Source organism: Chlamydomonas reinhardtii, chromosome 10 (genome assembly GCF_000002595.2).
Source record: "Chlamydomonas reinhardtii strain CC-503 cw92 mt+ chromosome 10, whole genome shotgun sequence".
NCBI lineage: Eukaryota > Viridiplantae > Chlorophyta > Chlorophyceae > Chlamydomonadales > Chlamydomonadaceae > Chlamydomonas > Chlamydomonas reinhardtii.
The window spans coordinates 4,658,239-4,674,066 of NC_057013.1; the positions used below are offsets into that span (position 1 = coordinate 4,658,239).

At 61.2% G+C, this 15,828-nt stretch overlaps 4 protein-coding genes across 5 annotated transcripts; 1 reads left to right on the forward strand and 3 right to left on the reverse strand.

Annotated features, from left to right (window-relative positions):
* Window positions 1-59: 59 nt before the first annotated feature.
* Window positions 60-4,051, forward strand: CHLRE_10g453200v5 (uncharacterized protein). Of its 2 annotated transcripts, none has more exons than XM_043067000.1 (6): window positions 60-556; window positions 672-977; window positions 1,113-1,199; window positions 1,293-1,465; window positions 1,689-1,865; window positions 2,157-4,051. In XM_043067000.1, the coding sequence occupies exons 1-6, from the start codon at window positions 211-213 to the stop codon at window positions 3,264-3,266; spliced, it is 2,199 nt and encodes a 732-aa protein (XP_042920397.1). In that variant the 5' UTR covers window positions 60-210; the 3' UTR covers window positions 3,267-4,051. The 2 variants fall into 2 exon arrangements, with proteins under 2 accessions (XP_042920397.1, XP_042920396.1); XM_043066999.1 differs by having other exon boundaries at window positions 2,157-3,668.
* Window positions 4,052-4,096: 45 nt separating this feature from the next.
* On the reverse strand, window positions 4,097-8,429 carry CHLRE_10g453250v5 (uncharacterized protein). The gene is made up of 4 exons (XM_043067001.1): window positions 7,951-8,429; window positions 6,909-7,798; window positions 5,482-6,116; window positions 4,097-5,180 (listed from the first exon to the last, which is right to left on the reverse strand). The coding sequence occupies exons 1-4, from the start codon at window positions 8,036-8,038 to the stop codon at window positions 5,108-5,110; spliced, it is 1,686 nt and encodes a 561-aa protein (XP_042920398.1). The 5' UTR covers window positions 8,039-8,429; the 3' UTR covers window positions 4,097-5,107.
* Window positions 8,430-8,483: 54 nt separating this feature from the next.
* On the reverse strand, window positions 8,484-11,969 carry CHLRE_10g453300v5 (uncharacterized protein). The gene is made up of 3 exons (XM_001698480.2): window positions 10,117-11,969; window positions 9,840-9,971; window positions 8,484-9,617 (listed from the first exon to the last, which is right to left on the reverse strand). Exons 1-3 carry the CDS (start codon window positions 11,773-11,775, stop codon window positions 9,450-9,452), a joined length of 1,959 nt encoding a protein of 652 aa, XP_001698532.2. The 5' UTR covers window positions 11,776-11,969; the 3' UTR covers window positions 8,484-9,449.
* A 129-nt stretch (window positions 11,970-12,098) lies between these two features.
* On the reverse strand, window positions 12,099-15,739 carry CHLRE_10g453350v5 (uncharacterized protein). Its single transcript, XM_043067002.1, has 6 exons — window positions 15,404-15,739; window positions 15,069-15,319; window positions 14,626-14,818; window positions 13,574-14,259; window positions 12,691-13,304; window positions 12,099-12,460 (listed from the first exon to the last, which is right to left on the reverse strand). The coding sequence occupies exons 1-6, from the start codon at window positions 15,653-15,655 to the stop codon at window positions 12,309-12,311; spliced, it is 2,148 nt and encodes a 715-aa protein (XP_042920399.1). The 5' UTR covers window positions 15,656-15,739; the 3' UTR covers window positions 12,099-12,308.
* Between the last annotated feature and the right edge of the window lie 89 nt (window positions 15,740-15,828).

Sequence of the window (15,828 nt, forward strand, 5' to 3'; positions counted from 1 at the left end):
CAGTATGAGAAATCTCAAGTATGGAGCTGCTTAAAGCACATTGTGAAGTACGTGAAAGGAATGAGCACATTTACTGCCCGATAATTTGCGTATCATGCTGCATGATCGGGCTTCGCAATCAAGAATCCAAACTTCCATTATATTTGCATGTTCTCGTTACTATCACAGTTGTATACAGTATTTATCTTTTCTTACGCAACTCTACACAGCATGTCCACCTCTAACACTCCGGGCAAGACCGCCATGGCGCCTACGGCGCGCACCTACGCCGCTGTCTTAGCGGCGTCGCTGTCGCCTTCACCTTCTACCAAGGTCACTAAGAAGGCTAGGATTGAAACTGCAGTGACCGGCACTGTGGCTTTCGCAACTGCGGGATCCCCCCTGAAGGACGGGGCTCAAAAGCGCACGGAGCAGGCTGCTCAGCCCGCTGAGTCACAGATCGTCATGGACCTGACGAACAGTGACGATGAGGCGGGCCCCGTGAAGACGGCGCCGGTTCCCAAGGCCGTGGCAAAGGCGCGCACCATCAGTGCCATGCTGATGTCGGCCGCGCGCGGTAAGCTGGTGGCTGGGTGCAGAAATAATGTGATCATCAACTGGAAGGCCCTGTCCGTTCTGGGTGGCCTGGTCTCAACCTGTGCCTCCCTTGCCTTCTCCCTCTCACCTCTCAGGCGCTGGCACTCGCACTGTGGCGCCCACCGCCAAGGCCGCAAAGACCGCCGCGCCCGCTGCCAAGAGCGCCGTGCCCGCGGCCGCGCCCGCTGCCAAGAGCGCCGCGCCCGCTGCCAAGAGCGCCGCGCCCGCTCCCGCGCCTGCTGCCAAGAGCGCCGCGCCCGCTGCCGAGACCAGCGCCACACCCCCTGCCAAGCCCGCCACCGTAAAGGAGTCGCTCGCGGCCGCCGCCGGTGGCCCTGGGTCGTCGATTCCTGCTACCCCGCCAATTGTTGATGTTGACAACGAAAGCGACATGGATGACGGTGAGTTAGCCTCATGGCCTACTGCCAGTTCCTGTCTCCTTCCTGCTTCTTGCCTGCTCTTCGTGCCTTCCTACGTGCTACGTATTCGTGCATGCCCTTACTGGCTTCTGAACACCATGTCGCATTGATATGCAGTTGAGGCTAGCGAAGACGATGGAAACGACAAGGTTGCAGACATGGGCACGAAGCGTGGCCGCAATGCCTGCGGCCATGGCGCCATCGGTAAGCTTCGATGCACGAGCGTGCGGGCTTCTTTTTTACGCATAGGGCATACTGGTCACCTGCTACTAACCGAGACACTCCACCTGCTTGCAGATTGGAATAATGAATCAGTGCGTATTGCGAAGTTCGTCAACATCAAGAACACCAGCCGTTGGAATGGGATCGGGCACAATTTCGTCAGGACTCCTGAGTGCACGTTCTTGTGCCTTGCCTGCATGAAGCACCCCGGTGCGAAGGCCTCTGTTTGGACCAAGGGCGGCAACAAAGTGAGTGTGCTTGCAACCATGTAGCCTGGCAATGCAGCGTGTGAGCCGGATTAGGAGAGACTAGGGGTGTGCGCATACTGCACGCAAGCAAGCGCATGCACTGCGGCGCACCGTCTGGGGTACCCATTTACAGCTGCAGCCTGACAGCTAAGACAGGACCTGCTACCCAGCCGCCTCCCCGCATGCTTGCGTAAGCTTGCAAATCCCTTGTGTTCTGCTGCAGGTCATGAACATGACTTTGTTCAACAAGCACCTTCTCTCCAAGAACCATCTGGACGTTATAGGCGCGGCTAAGAACCACACGAAGATGTCCAACATTGTCGAGAAGCAGAAGGTCAAGCTCAACCCAACGCTGTGCAGCCTAATCCGTTCGGCCTACGCCTGCGGCAAGGATGCCATGGTGCGTTTGTGAGCGCGGCGCGTGGGCAATTGTGCATGGCGCACATGTGGGCGCGGCGCGCGTGCGTGCTGGTGTGTGTTCGTTTGGTGTGTTGGTGTGTGGTGGTGTAGCAACGTTTGTGGTGTGTTGGTGTGTGGTGGTGTAGCAACGTTTGTGGCACATTTGGTAAGCGGTACTAGTGGGCGTAGTGTGCTGTAGTGTATGCATACGGCATGTACAACAGGCATGGCGTTCGGCTGCATCTTTATCGGCTGACACGTTACAACGTGCACCCTTCCTGCTTGCTCGCAGCCCCTGACCCACTATGTGAAGATGGTCAAACTCCAGGCTGCGAACTGCGCTGACTGCAAGCATGACTGCAAGGCGCATACGTGCCGAAAATGCGATGCGTCCAAGGCATGCGGCAGTGGTATCCAGGCCCTGATCAAGGACCTTGCAGCGAAGGATGGCGTGTTCCACGGCCACCAGATGGTGCTGACAACCCCTCCCACGACGATCGCGCCTGCCACCACCACCACCGCCACCACGACAGCGGAGTCTGACAGCGACAATGACGGCTCTGACACCAACACTGACACGACAGCGGAGTCTGGCAGCGACGATGATGACACGGCACCTACGGCACCGAGCTGGGCGGCTTTCCCTCAGACTCTATTCCGCAGCAAGCTTGCTCTCAGCAGCATGGTCAAGAAGCTGGTTGAGAACATCAAAATGCGATTCCCCGCTGATGTCTCAGTGGCTGCAAAGTTTGGGGTGCTGGGCCCCCGTGCATTGGCTGCTGATTCCGGTGTGCCGAAGTATGGCGAGGAAGAGGTGGCCGCTTTGGCACAGCACTTTAAGCCCGTCTTGGGTGATGATTGCCTGTTGGCAGTTGACCAGTGGGTGATGGCTCGGGCGCGCCTGATTGCAGTGGCAAAGGAGCAGAAGAAGAGTGGTGATGTTATGAAGGCGAGGCCGTTCTATGAGAGGCTCTTGTCGTGGCTGTCTGGCATGGGCCGTGAGCTCACTGTCCTGGTGCAGATTATGCTTGTGCTGCAGCCATCTACGGCAGAAGTTGAGCGTGGCTTCAGCGCGATGAATGACATCAAGACGCCTGGCCGGGCAAGCATGAAGCTTGGCACCCTTGACGTACTGATGCGTGTGCGCCTTGTGGGCCCACCAATTGCGTACCAGCAGCGGCCTGTGGCTGGTGTCTCCCTTGCCCCGTATGCTGAGTTTGATGCAACGCTGCTGGGGCCTGCAGTTCAGAAGTTCGCTGCAAAGCTTGGCCGCGTGCCCCAGCGCAGCAGCCACAACGCCCGCCCGTCCCGTGTGAAGCATCGTGTGTGTGAGATTGATGTCAAGGCACTTCTGAAGGAGGCTGAGGAGGAGGCCGTTCAGAATGTGGATGTCTCGTGCTAATAATTTGGCATACGAACGTTTGAATTCTTTGAAAGCGGTCCATCTAGCAAATACATACCCGATACGATTGTGTATGATTGAAACGTTGAAAGAAGGGACGATAGTGTATTGGGGATTCGATGCACGAGGGTGTGTGCCGACGTGTGAAGATGACTAAACTGGAAGCGGTTAGGCCGCGATGGCGCTCTGCCTGTGTGTATGTGCGGTAGAACTGTGACTGGTCATGGCTTTGGCCCCGGCACTTCGGTGACAGCAAGCAGTTAGCAGGTATAGCATGTACGCCGCGCAGGCAAGCGAAGGCTCAGAGTTGCTTGGGGAAACGCGCTGCGACATGCCTGTGCATATGATCGCATTTGGACTTGTTCATTAGTGTTGCACTGCGTGAAACAGATACAAAAGCCGCCGTTTACAGTTGCGAAAAAGCGAAATTGCAACATGTCAAGATGTCTAGACATTTTACATGGCTTCCACAAAGGCACTTTGTCTAGACAAAAAAATCGTGGATTTGGGGGCCTGTTTGTCTACCCCCTTGACAAAAATTTCCGCTCCAGAGGCCAGGAATGTCTGGGTCAAGACATTCCCCCGCAAACAAGATACGACCCCTGCCAACGAAGGCGGGGTACGCCGTTCATGGAGGTCGGAGCCCTGTGTGTTGCAACTCGGCACTCTCAAGTCCCAACACGCACATCTTTGGGCTGGACCTGTGAATCCAGCCGCATGCAGGCCGGTGCCGTATTCCCCGACATGCCCAAGCTGCATCTGCAAGCTAGTACTCGGTCCCAAGGCCCTAAGCGGCTAAGCCCTCCTCTCCGTGAGGCACAACCGAGCGCATCTAGCATATGTTACACAGTTATCGACACGCGTTGCGGAAGTAATGCGTACGTAGACCAGATCGCAAGTGTATGTATGTGTCATGTGTTAATACTGCCATTGCTACGCACGCGTCCACGCCACCACGCTACCCCACTTGCGGAGCACTGCCCGCCTCGTCTTCTCATCCACACGCACGGCTGCACCTACGCATCATCACACCATGCAAGGTTGCGTAGCGTGCGGCTGCACATAGTCGTCCAATAACTGTATTTACTTCAAAAGGGAATCGCGTTCAGCCATGAGCCATACATTGTCAGTACATGCACGGTCTTGCAACTCTTGCCTAGCTTGCCTAACCTACTACAGCACTCCGTTCCTGCAGGGGGGGGGTAGTTTCGACTGGGAAAGGCCCCATGTTCTAAAACGAAAGAGCTTGACGAGAGGACTCCAAATCCACTTTCAGAGTTTCAATCAGGGTAGTAATTGCAAAGTTATGGGCCCTCAAAGTTCAGGGTCGGTCGTCGGGGTTGGGGGTCCCCAAGGTTTCGTCACGTGGATGTGGGTGGGACTGCCAGATTTCGTCTCTGCACCCTAAACGCCCCTCTAAACGCTCCGCCCATTAGCACAAGTACTAGCACACGTTAGCATGCGCATACCAAAGCATTTGCAGAACGTTTGGCCTCTGGAAAGCGGCCGCATGTCCGTCCACATCGGCATCGTAGTAGCGTAGAGCCCCACTCGAGCGTCTCTCACTGGTGTCATGGAGACTATGCGATCTGATGCTAACGTGTAACGGCCAGGGCTTCGTGTGGGTCATGGCGACAAGGCTGCCGCCGGCCATCGAGCGTGACATGAATCCCGGGATTCTTCACATGATCCCGGGAGAAAGTCGACCAATCTCTTTCGGCACACAATCCCAAACATCATATGTACAGCGCAATTGTCAGCTTAAGTGCACGCCCCGGTAGTCTGACAGAAGGGTCGGTGGTCGGCCATGGACACATGGACATGTGTGGCATGGCTGCCAGTCAAGTTGTGCCTCCAGCTGAACCGGAGGTATACAATTGTAGAGCTCGCCGAGAGCAGTCGATTGACACCGACCTGGCTAAAAACCAAAGGGTTTTGAGGGGGTTTTGAGGGGTTGCACGGTGGTGGGGGTCGGTCGGTCGGTCCGGAGGGGGGGTCGGGAGGTTTTGGGACATGGGGTCTGGAGGTTTAGTTCGTACCCCCCCCCTGGTTCCTGCATGCGAAATCTGCCAGCTGCCCCTTCCCCCGCGATCCTAAGGGACCTAGAACAGTAGCACTACCGTACTATCAATACCTCAATGACCCCTACTATTGACAATGCTTTTAAGGCACTACATCAGCACGCGCCGAATGAGACCGTCTGCCTCAGCCCTACCGCCGTGCTGACGGCTTGGGAGGCCTGGCGGTCTTTGCGCCCGGGGGCCGAGGCGGGCGAGATGACTCCGGCACCGAGCCGTGCTCAGGGCGCAACGGCATGGCCATGTCAGCTGGGCGAGGCGGGCGGGAGGGACGCGGGCTGCTGCTGCCGCTGTCGGTGGAGCTGCCGCCGCCGCTTCCACCGCCACGCAGACCACGGTGGGAGCCGCCGCGACCGCCCTCGGGCTTGGTGCCATTGAAGTCAAGGAGGGTGCCGTTGCGGGTGCCATTGCAGTCGGGGCGGGTGCCATTGAAGTCAGGGTGGGTGCCGTTGAAGTCGGGGCGAGTGCCATTAAACTCAGGATGGGTGCCGTTGAAGTCGCCATCACGACCGCCACGGTCGCCGCCGCCACGCAGACCACGGTGGGAGCCGCCGCGACCGCCCTCGGGCTTGGTGCCATTGAAGTCAAGGAGGGTGCCGTTGCGGGTGCCATTGCAGTCGGGGCGGGTGCCATTGAAGTCAGGGTGGGTGCCGTTGAAGTCGGGGCGAGTGCCATTAAACTCAGGATGGGTGCCGTTGAAGTCGCCATCACGACCGCCACGGTCGCCGCCGCCACGCAGACCACGGTGGGAGCCGCCGCGACCGCCCTCGGGCTTGGTGCCATTGAAGTCAAGGAGGGTGCCGTTGCGGGTGCCATTGCAGTCGGGGCGGGTGCCATTGAAGTCAGGGTGGGTGCCGTTGAAGTCAGGGGGGGGGTAGAATCTTCCGAAACAGACCCCATGCCTCAAATTACTAGAGCTCAACGAGAAAATCACGAATCCGCTTTCAAAATTGAAAATGGGTTTCTGGATGCAAAGTTATGGCCCCTCAAAGTTGTCGGTCGGTCGGTCGGTCTGGGGTCCCACGAAGTTTTGCACAGGTTCGTGCCAAGTTTTGTTCCTAGCGCTTCTGTCCTGCAACACGCGGCGCAATGGGTGCAGCTCCACGATGCGTGCGTAGGTATACCCCAGGCTCAGCACACGTGCATAGTTTGGGGCAGTTTGGGGAGCGGCATGTCGGCATCTCGGGAGATGCCTGGGGAACTGGTCAGGGACAAGCCGGTGCCGGCCGGGTTTTGCATGGTGAACTTGTCAGCACATTTCGCACTATCAAGTAACATCGGAATAAGCCGTTGCATAGCAGGCCAGTCTATCAGGATACTTGTCGGCAGACGGTTGGACATGTCTACATGTCCACATGTCGGTCGGCCAAAGTGTGTTCCCAAGGCGGATCATTGTACATAGCGATAGAGCTCACCGAGAGCAGTCGATTGGCACCAACCTGACAAAAAACTAAGGGGTTCTGAGGGGGTTTCGGGGGGTCGTACGGCAGGGGGGGTCGGTCGGTCGGTCGGTCGGGGGGTCCGGGAGGTTTTGTGGCATGGGGTCAAAAAAGTTCGTTCCTACCCCCCCCCTGTTGAAGTCGGGGCGAGTGCCATTAAACTCAGGATGGGTGCCGTTGAAGTCGCCATCACGACCGCCACGGTCGCCGCCGCCACGCAGACCACGGTGGGAGCCGCCGCGACCGCCCTCAGGCTTGGTGCCATTTAAGTCAGGGAGGGTGCCATTGCGGGTGCCATTGCAGTCGGGGCGGGTGCCGTTGAAGTCAGGGTGGGTGCCGTTGAAGTCGGGGCGAGTGCCATTGAACTCAGGCCGGGTGCCATTGAAGTCACCATCACGACTGCCACGGTCGCCGCCGCCACGCAGACCACGGTGGGAGCCGCCGCGACCGCCATCGGGCTTGGTGCCATTTAAGTCAGGGAGGGTGCCGTTGCGGGTGCCATTGCAGTCGGGGCGGGTGCCGTTGAAGTCGGGGCGAGTGCCATTGAACTCAGGCCGGGTGCCATTGAAGTCACCATCACGACTGCCACGGTCGCCGCCGCCACGCAGACCATGGTGGGAGCCGCCGCGACCGCCATCGGGCTTGGTGCCATTTAAGTCAGGGAGGGTGCCGTTGCGGGTGCCATTGCAGTCGGGGCGGGTGCCGTTGAAGTCAGGGTGGGTGCCGTTGAAGTCGGGGCGAGTGCCATTGAACTCAGGCCGGGTGCCGTTGAAGTCACCATCACGACTGCCACGGTCGCCGCCGCCACGCAGACCACGGTGGGAGCCGCCGCGACCGCCCTCAGGCTTGGTGCCATTGAAGTCAGGGAAGGTGCCGTTGCAGGTGCCATTGCAGTCAGGGCGGGTGCCGTTGAAGTCAGGGTGGGTGCCGTTGAAGTCGGGGCGAGTGCCATTGAACTCAGGCCGGGTGCCATTTAACAGGTCCTTGCCGCCGGGGCCAGGACGGGCGTCAGCACCTGTATGAGTAAGAGTGTGACATGGCCGCAGGCGCAGGTGTCAGCCATGCATTTTACAATAGGCTTTTTCCCTTGGGCTGTTCCGAATAAACACGAATCCCCTACGCAGAAGTCCCTTCTATGGGATATGGAAGCTTTGGCTGCGAGCTCACCTCGCATGCTGAGTGCCGCAAAGCACAGGATGCTCAGCGCGAGTACCAAAGCCCCAGTAGGCGCCCGTGATGCCCTTGCATTCGCCATGGTTACGAGTTTTGGCCTGCGCAACGGGGCCATGGATATCGCGGGAGTCAAGGCACCGGTCACCGCTCGTATAGCATCCTTAGAGCTGACAATCGGCAGCCCGCACGCTCAGCTGTCAAGCTCGCCACCGCCTCTGGAGCATATAGTTTACAGTCGCCTATTTGTAGGCAGCTCGTGATCAAGCTTACCTGCTGGAGAACAGAAGCAACTTCGATTAGTAAGCTGTGGGCGTGTGTCGGGAAATGCTCACGACCGACTTCTCCAGCCCTAATGAAGACAAGAGGGTGAGGTGCAGGGGATGTGTGCAGTAACTGACAAGCTTGTTGTTGTGTTGTGGTGTTGAGCTGTGCGCGGTGCCGGCCTTAAGAAGGCTGCGTGGAGGCCGGCCTCGTATACTTCGTGCAAAGTACGAGGCGCGCGTCCCGTAGTTTCGTGTGGCCCGGCTCGGTAGAGGTGTGAGCACGCGTGGCCGCTTCGCCCTCGCCCTTGCCCGTAACCACGCGACGCCAGAATATTTCGATTGCGTTGATAGCATGCTATTACGTGGAAGAAATACTACATGGCCCACACATGTCCAGCGCCGTCTGGACTCTGGAGCTGCCTGCGGTCTCTCGTACAGCGGTAATGTGCCCGCATTTTTTGCTACGGTGCCCAGGCGAAATCGGGATCTGGTTGGGACCTGGAAAGCCCGCGCGCCGGCGATGTCTCTACAGTCTACAACGCTCCTCAGTTCTAATGACACCACTAAATACGGTATCGGTTACCCCTTCACCTCCACTGCCAAAACCAAAGCTCCCAGCAGACGCGCAGATACCGTGTACGGAGCGAGTACCCTCGCGGCAAGCAAGCTGGGAAACGCTTAAACTTGCGCCTGCTAGAAAGAAATATGCTTGGCCTGCCGTATCCGCTTTGTATCCAGAGGTGCGCTGCCAGCCTGCCCTGACTCATGCCGGTTCCTGCAGTCGCCAAGCAACCGTCAGTCCGTCACCTACCCAAGCTGTCCTCCGTTGCTCCATCGCTTGAGTGTCCAACCTGTGCTAATCCTGCTCCTCCCAAATGAAGCCACATCGACAGCACTCGGGGCACATGCCCTTGAGCACATTTGGAAGGCCCGGAGGGCAGGACACGCCACAGACAATCAGCCACCATCAGGCCGCCTCTGCCAAACGAGCCAGTGCCTCTTGGCACCGAGCACACACCCAGTGGGCGCTTGGGCCTTGCGGCCGTCGGGGCGCACAGCCTTGCACTACGGCGGCAGGGCCGCCGGGTCACAAAAACATGCATGGACACATCTTAATCTAGACGGTACCGCCACAAAACTGTCACCTCCATCTTCCTCCGACCCCGGATCGGCGTGCGTCAGGCTCTCAGCAGCCGGCGGGCAGGCGGACGCATGCATACCGCCGCACCCTCACAGCGCGCTGCTGTTCCTTGCCTCCCCAGCCCGCGCGAGCTCCACGCGGCCAGCCAGCCAGCTCACACTGCGGCCGTCCAGCAGTCCGCGCCGGTGCAGCCAACGCAGTGCGGCGAGGTTGCCGCGCTTGTAAACGATCTTTGCATCGGCCTTGCCCAGCGGGGTCTGCACAAGTAGGGGCACACAGGCGGTGCACATGGAGGGGAGGCGGCTGTACAGTACGCAGAAGCGTCGAACACTACATCGAACGGCGCATTGGGGAAGGTGAGTGCACACCCTGATGATCAGCTGACTTCACGGGATACGCGCTTGCTCAGTGCCGCAATTTTCTTCTCTTCGGTCAAAACATTCTGCTGGTACAATATCTTCCCGACCACTCACACTCACCAGCAGCACGCCATCACAGCTGCCTCCCTGCCCCTCCGCCTCCAGCTCCGCCGCCGCCCAGTCCAGTGCCTCCTCGCTGCCGCCCGCCGCAACCGCCGCCAGGTCCACAGCCGCGCCGCGCGCCCGCAGCGCCTGCGGGAAAAGCGACAGATAAGTGTTGACCGCACTTCTCTTGAAGATACAGCTCAGCCAAGTTTGGTAAGGCGCATTCATATCAACCCCTGGCAGGCCATATAAAGGAGGTACGATACGATGACAAACCAATGCACCTACGCACCTGCAGCACACGAATGCCGGCGCCGGCATGGGCGGCGCACACGAATGCTTCTGACCAGTGGCTGACAGTGTCTTCTTCTGTGTCGCCATGCACAACCATCTGAATCACCGCCAGGAGTGGCTGCTCCGGCCAGCCCCAGCTTGCTGCCATCTTGACGTCTGCTACTTTGAACGTGTAGCCACGCTCCGTCAGCAGCCCTAACAGCTGCTGCAGGTTTGCGTAGGCACGCCCGCGCGCAAACGCGAAGTCCCGCACAATCGCCACGTCTATGGCTGATGCGTGTGCGCCAGCCTCGTCTAAGAAGTAGGTGAACGCGTCGAAATGCCCGTGCTCAGATGCATACTGCATCACCTGCAATCCCAGGGGCATGCCCGCTGCGTGCAGGCGCCGCAGCCGCTGTTTGCAGTCCGGTCGCGACGCCGCCAATCTGGGGATGTACGCAAAGGAGCCCTCGGCGTCCCGCTGCAGCTCGCGCGCAACCACGTCTGGGCCCCAAGCCGACAGGAAAAAGTCCAGCTTACGGCCCCAGCAGGCCATGCCGCTGCCCGCGATAACTGCCAGGAGTTGCAGCCGTATGTTGCCACTGAATGCTGCTGCCTCTGCTGCTGCTGCGTCTTCACCGGGTCCCTCGTTCGGGTTCTCGCTCGCCGGCAGAGACCACAATCGGTCGTAATGCCGCTGCAGGACCTCCACAGGGCAGCTGGCGGTGATAGCTCTAAGCACATCCCTCCTGCTCACCCGCTTTTGCTCTGAGTCATTTCCGTCAGGTGCCGCTTCCGCTTCCAAGCGATCCGCCTGCTGTAGCACCTGCTGCAGTATCTGCTCCAGCAACGCCACCTGGCCCTCCCGCGCCGCTGCTACTGCGTCTCCCAGACTGAGGCTGTAGCCGTGCGCCTGCTGCAGCCAGACGAGGATGTCCTGCTGCCCGCCCTCGCAGGCGCCCGCCGCTGCCTCCCCGATCACCGTTGTGCGGACAGCACCGATGGCGGCCGAATCCATCAGCAGCTGCAGCGCCGGCAGCTGCCCCGCCCACGCTGCTGCTGAGCAGGCGCCGCGACCTGGCATAATGCCCATAAGCATTTCGTTTTCGGCGTTTGCGTCGCCCAAATCCCGGATCTTATCGAGCAGCAGCCGCAGCACGGGCACGTGGCCACCCACCGCAGCGGCGGCAAGAGCGCGTTTGTCCATTGCACCGCCCGCGCCCAGCAGCCGCTCGCAAGCCGCCACGCTGCCGACTGCCGCTGCTGCAATCAGAATCTCCTCCTGCCATGTGCAGCCGCACTGCGCCAGCGCCGCGTCCAGGCTGGGCAGGTGGCCCGACGAGGCCGCTAGGCACAGCAGCCGGCGACGTTGGCGTAGGCTGAGGCTGCGCCAGGGGCCGGGCCCGCCCCAGTGCGCCACGAAGGCCCGGCCCGGCCAGGGCTGCTCCGCTCGACATGGCGCGTCAGGGTCCTCTTGTTTGCTGCTCAAAACAAACGTGCAAAAGCTGTCGCGGAGGCAAATCGCTGTCTCGCGGTTGAGCGGCTTGAGGCTGCTACATACGTCATTAGGATGTAAGTAGCTAGCAATTTCATGGATGAGCCCAGGCGTTAGGCGCGCCCAAAGGTCCTCGCCAAGAACCTCGAGAGCATGGTCGTTGTTCTGCGGGCTGTGTGTCATTCTTTGAGGCTTTAATGGGTGTGCTGAGAAGTATGCTGAAATAATACTGTGGACTAGTTAGCCGGTCAGACTTGCCTCTCGCTATATGCGCCTGGATCCTCAGGCCAGTGAACACATGTTCTACATGCAGGTGGCCCCCTGAGGTGGGTCAGCTACAACTCATTGGCTGCGATGTGCAAGCTGGATTCTGCACGGTGCAACTCCCATGTGCCAGCGAACGTTAATGTGCGCTTTCGGTGCTGAGCTCCCCCTCCGTTCCTTGCACACAATCCCGCCCCCCCACCCCCCCCCCCAAACGAACGTCGTGGTCTGGTGGCAAAGTTGAACACCTCACCTTACAGTACGGCATATAACGATGCCTGCAAGAGGATACATCCCACCTACAATACTAGTACCCTCACTCGTCGCCAGTATCCCACCATCCCCATCAACAGCCCTGCCTCGCCAGACCCAGCTGCCGTCGCCAAGCACCCGCGCCCGCCACACAGCCGCATGCATCCATCTCCCGCCCTTCCTTACTCATCCCTTCATGCCTACCAGCTGCCGCCGCGGCCGCCGCCGCCGCGGCTGCTGCCGCCGCCAAAGTTGACGCGCGCGCCGCTGCGGCCGCTGCTCTCCAGCTGGGCGCGTGTGGCGGGATCACGCAGCTGGAACTGCCGCAGCTGCTCGCTGTTGAACTCGCGGCCTGCGCAGGGGCAGGGAGAGGAGATAGGAGGGGAGAAGGCAAGCAGGGCTGAAACCTCAGTCTTCCTATAAGCGCGAGCGGGCCTTTCCCCCTCTTGCCCCTGCGCTCAGGGGTGTGCTTGGAACGACTGCTGCAATTCCTGGGTGGTTGCATCGGTGGTGGGAGCGCCGACTGCCGCTTTCAGTGCTTGCGCCTGCACACATCCCGTCCGCACCCACCCATCCACCCACCTTGGCGCAGGTCTTGCTCCCACTGCTGCAGCATCTGGCCGCTCACAAAGTCCGGGTGCTGCCGCTGCAGCTGCCGCAGCCGGAACAGCATCTCAGTCATGAGCATCTCCTCGTTCATGCGACCGCCGTAGCCGTACGGGCCGTAACCGACGCCGTAACCGACGCCGCCGAACGGGCCGCCGCCGAAACCGACGCCGGCGCCGAAGCGCCGCCGCGCGCCCCAGCGCAGCCGCAGGCGCGGCAGGATGCCGGCGGAGCCGCCGGCGTAGGGGTCTCCCATGCCCATGCCCATTCCGGGTCCGTGCATGTGGTGGAAGTGGTGGGGGACGTTGGGGTCGTCGTACATGTGGGCGTTGGGCGTGTCAAACATGGAGGTGGGCTGGGCGTGCGGGTCGTAGAAGCCGTCGTCCACGCTGCAAGGCGGCCGGGGGCCGGAGGAGCCGGACGGGCCGCCGCCTCCGCCGGGCGCGTTGGGGTCGCGCGGCGTGGTGCTGGTGCCGGGCGGGCGGCGCGCCTGCGGCCCCTGGCCGGGAGGCGCGTTGGGGTCTGTCGTGTCCTCTTCGTCGATGGGACGGCGGCAGATGGGGCAGCTGACCTTCTTCTGGTCCAGCCAACTGCATGTCAAGGAGAGAGAGAGAGAGAAACGAGTGAAGAAACCGTTCCTGGACAGAACAGCAGGCACAGCACGCACGGCAGGATCCGCTTGCGCGACAGCGGCCAGATGCCGAGCTGTCCGTGCCTCCCACATGCCTTCATCTTGCGTGTGTGCTGGGTGACAAGCCCATGATGATGCATGCCGCCCGGCCGCAAGAGGCGTGGGCCTCAGCCATCCACCCGAGACCCTAACTATCCCGAGCTCATGCCCCCAACCACACACACTCACGCTTTGATGCACGGCTCACAGAAGGCGTGTCCGCACGGCAGCACCAGCGGCCGCCGCTCAGCCGGAGCCGCCGCCGCGCCGCCAGCCGCCGCCGCCGCCGCCGCCGCTCCACCGGCAGCTGCCGCCGCCGCCGCCGCCGCGCTGCCGGTGCCAGAGGACCCTGCATCGGTACGCGGCGACATCAACGGCTCCTTCAGTTCGCGGTCCTCGGCATCCGCAGCCGCCCTCTTCCCCAGCAGCGCCTGCGGTCCCTTGCTGCTGCCGTCCTGCCCAGCAGCCGCAGCCTCGCCGGAGAGGCCCCTGGCCTCCCCGCCCCAGCTAGCGCCAGCGGCACTGCTGAAGCTCCCGACCTCTTGCAGCGGAACGTCCATACCCGCCGCCGCCGCCACCGCGCCCGCCGACCCAGATCGCTGGTGGCTCAGGCCCGCCCCCGCCGCACCTCCGCTGCCGGCGCCGGCGGCGCCGCCACTAGTTCCCGCCCCCGCGGCGCCTGATGCCCCAGCCGCCCTGTCGGCGGCGGCGGCGGCGGCGGCGCTGGGGGCGCTCGCGCCCTCCGCCGCGCGCTGCGCTGTGTCGAGGTCAGTTGCGAAGTCCTCCAGACACACGGGGCAGGAGGTGGGGTTGTAGGAGTTGGCGCGGAGGGCGGCCTGGTCGCGCTTCAGCTTGTCCAGCTTGCTCTTGCAGTCCTGTGCGTATGGTTGGGTGGTGGTGGTGGTGAGGGGGTAGCCGGGAGTCGGCACAGGCGACGGGCGCCGAAGGGCGGCGCAGGGCGGCGGCGAGCCTCGTGCAGGGACTGCCTGAAGGTCCGCAGAGCTAACGGCCCGCCGCACACGAGGGGCGCCCCACACACTCATCTGCATCTTCCCTTGCTCGTGCCGCTGCCCGTGACCGCACAAACCTCCCCCCGCTTGCAACTAACGCCTCTGCCTGTGCTCCGCTACTTGGTTTGGTTTTGTCTGGGCTGGTATTTACCACCCTCCCGCTGCACCCGACCTCCCTAGTCCCCACCCGCGCGCACTTGGGGAGCCCAGGAGCCCCCATCAGTCCCTCACCGAGTAGCGGCGCTGCTGGCGGCGCGCGGAGCGGCTGCTGAAATAGATGAGGCCTCCTACTATGGATGCGAATATGCCCAGACCCAGTGCGTCATCCCAGCTCCAAGGCTTAGCGTTGGCGCCCGGCTCCACGGGCCGCCCCGCCAGCGCCAGCCCAATGTTGACCACACCGCGCTCCACGGCATCTCCGAACCTGTTGGGTGGAATTGGAGACGGCGGGGGTGGTACGGTAAGTGAGTTGGCAAGAAAGTGGATTGGAAGGGGTTGAGTAGTTTAGGGGAGCGCAAGGGCCTCTTGGAGGAGGGGTTGGTGTGTACGCAAGCGCAGCGACGGGAAACCCCCACGCTTTACCCGCCACGACCCGCCCTACTCGAATTTCAATCCCCACCCCCCTGTGGACATCACTTGGTTGTGAACTCGAGAGAGAGATCGCCCGTACACACCTGCCCTCACGCAGGACCGGGCGGATGTCGGAAATTATATCGCCAAGTACGTCGAAGCTCAACGCGTGCTTGGCCCCGGCGCCCGTGGAAATGTAGAGCTGGCGGTCGTTGAGCGATAGGAAGAACAATACGCCGTTGTTGCACTCGCTTGAGCCCACGCCCCAGCGGTCGTGCAGTGAGCGAGCGAATGTTTCCGCATACTCGGCCGGGTCGCCTGTTGTGCGCATCTGCCGCATGAGCGCCACCGCAACCTGCATAGCACAAAATACAGTCCATGCCGTCGCTCGAGTCAAGTCGCGACTGAAGTTGCGGGACACGGTGGCAACTTCTCTCACCTGGTAGCCAATCTGGCCGCTCGCGCCACAGTAAGTCCTCACGTAGGGAGTCTCGCCCTCAAAAATCTTTTTTATCACGCCCTCTACAACGTTCGCTGACTCGTAGGTCAAGATTCCGTCGGGGTCACACACCCAGCTGCTCACGCCTTTGCGTCCGCACTTGTATGTGTCGACCATCGGATTGGGGTAGGTGTCCGGCGAGTAGCGCGGCTGTGCGCTCACGATCCCTAGCCCAACTGCAACAAGCAACATGGCTGGCCATGCTAACACCGAGCCGTGCTGCGTCTTCATTTTCAGCTGCAAGCTAGCAATGTGCATGTCTGGTTTGTGTGGGTTGGGCGGGCTGTCGGCGGAATTTACCGAAAGACCGACCAGATTAGCAGCAGGTCGCCCATCCGGGGCCGTGTCGATGTGTCCCTCATCCC

Coding starts and splice junctions, on each gene's coding strand:
- CHLRE_10g453250v5 (XM_043067001.1), bottom strand. CDS start 8,038: ATGGCGAATGCAAGGGCATCACGGGCGCCTACTGGGGCTTTGGTACTC. Junction 6,117..6,908: donor CCGACTTCAACAGGGGGGGG/GTAGGAACGAAC, acceptor AATGGCACCAAG/CCCGAGGGCGGTCGCGGCGG. Junction 5,181..5,481: donor CCCAAGCCGTCAGCACGGCG/GTAGGGCTGAGG, acceptor GTTTTTAGCCAG/GTCGGTGTCAATCGACTGCT.
- CHLRE_10g453300v5 (XM_001698480.2), bottom strand. CDS start 11,775: ATGACACACAGCCCGCAGAACAACGACCATGCTCTCGAGGTTCTTGGC. Junction 9,972..10,116: donor CCGGCATTCGTGTGCTGCAG/GTGCGTAGGTGC, acceptor CTTTTCCCGCAG/GCGCTGCGGGCGCGCGGCGC. Junction 9,618..9,839: donor GCTGTGATGGCGTGCTGCTG/GTGAGTGTGAGT, acceptor CTACTTGTGCAG/ACCCCGCTGGGCAAGGCCGA.
- CHLRE_10g453200v5 (XM_043067000.1), top strand. CDS start 211: ATGTCCACCTCTAACACTCCGGGCAAGACCGCCATGGCGCCTACGGCG. Junction 1,200..1,292: donor CTGCGGCCATGGCGCCATCG/GTAAGCTTCGAT, acceptor ACCTGCTTGCAG/ATTGGAATAATGAATCAGTG. Junction 1,866..2,156: donor CCTGCGGCAAGGATGCCATG/GTGCGTTTGTGA, acceptor GCTTGCTCGCAG/CCCCTGACCCACTATGTGAA.
- CHLRE_10g453350v5 (XM_043067002.1), bottom strand. CDS start 15,655: ATGTTGCTTGTTGCAGTTGGGCTAGGGATCGTGAGCGCACAGCCGCGC. Junction 14,819..15,068: donor CCGGTCCTGCGTGAGGGCAG/GTGTGTACGGGC, acceptor TCCACCCAACAG/GTTCGGAGATGCCGTGGAGC. Junction 12,461..12,690: donor GGAGCAAGACCTGCGCCAAG/GTGGGTGGATGG, acceptor GCCCCTGCGCAG/GCCGCGAGTTCAACAGCGAG.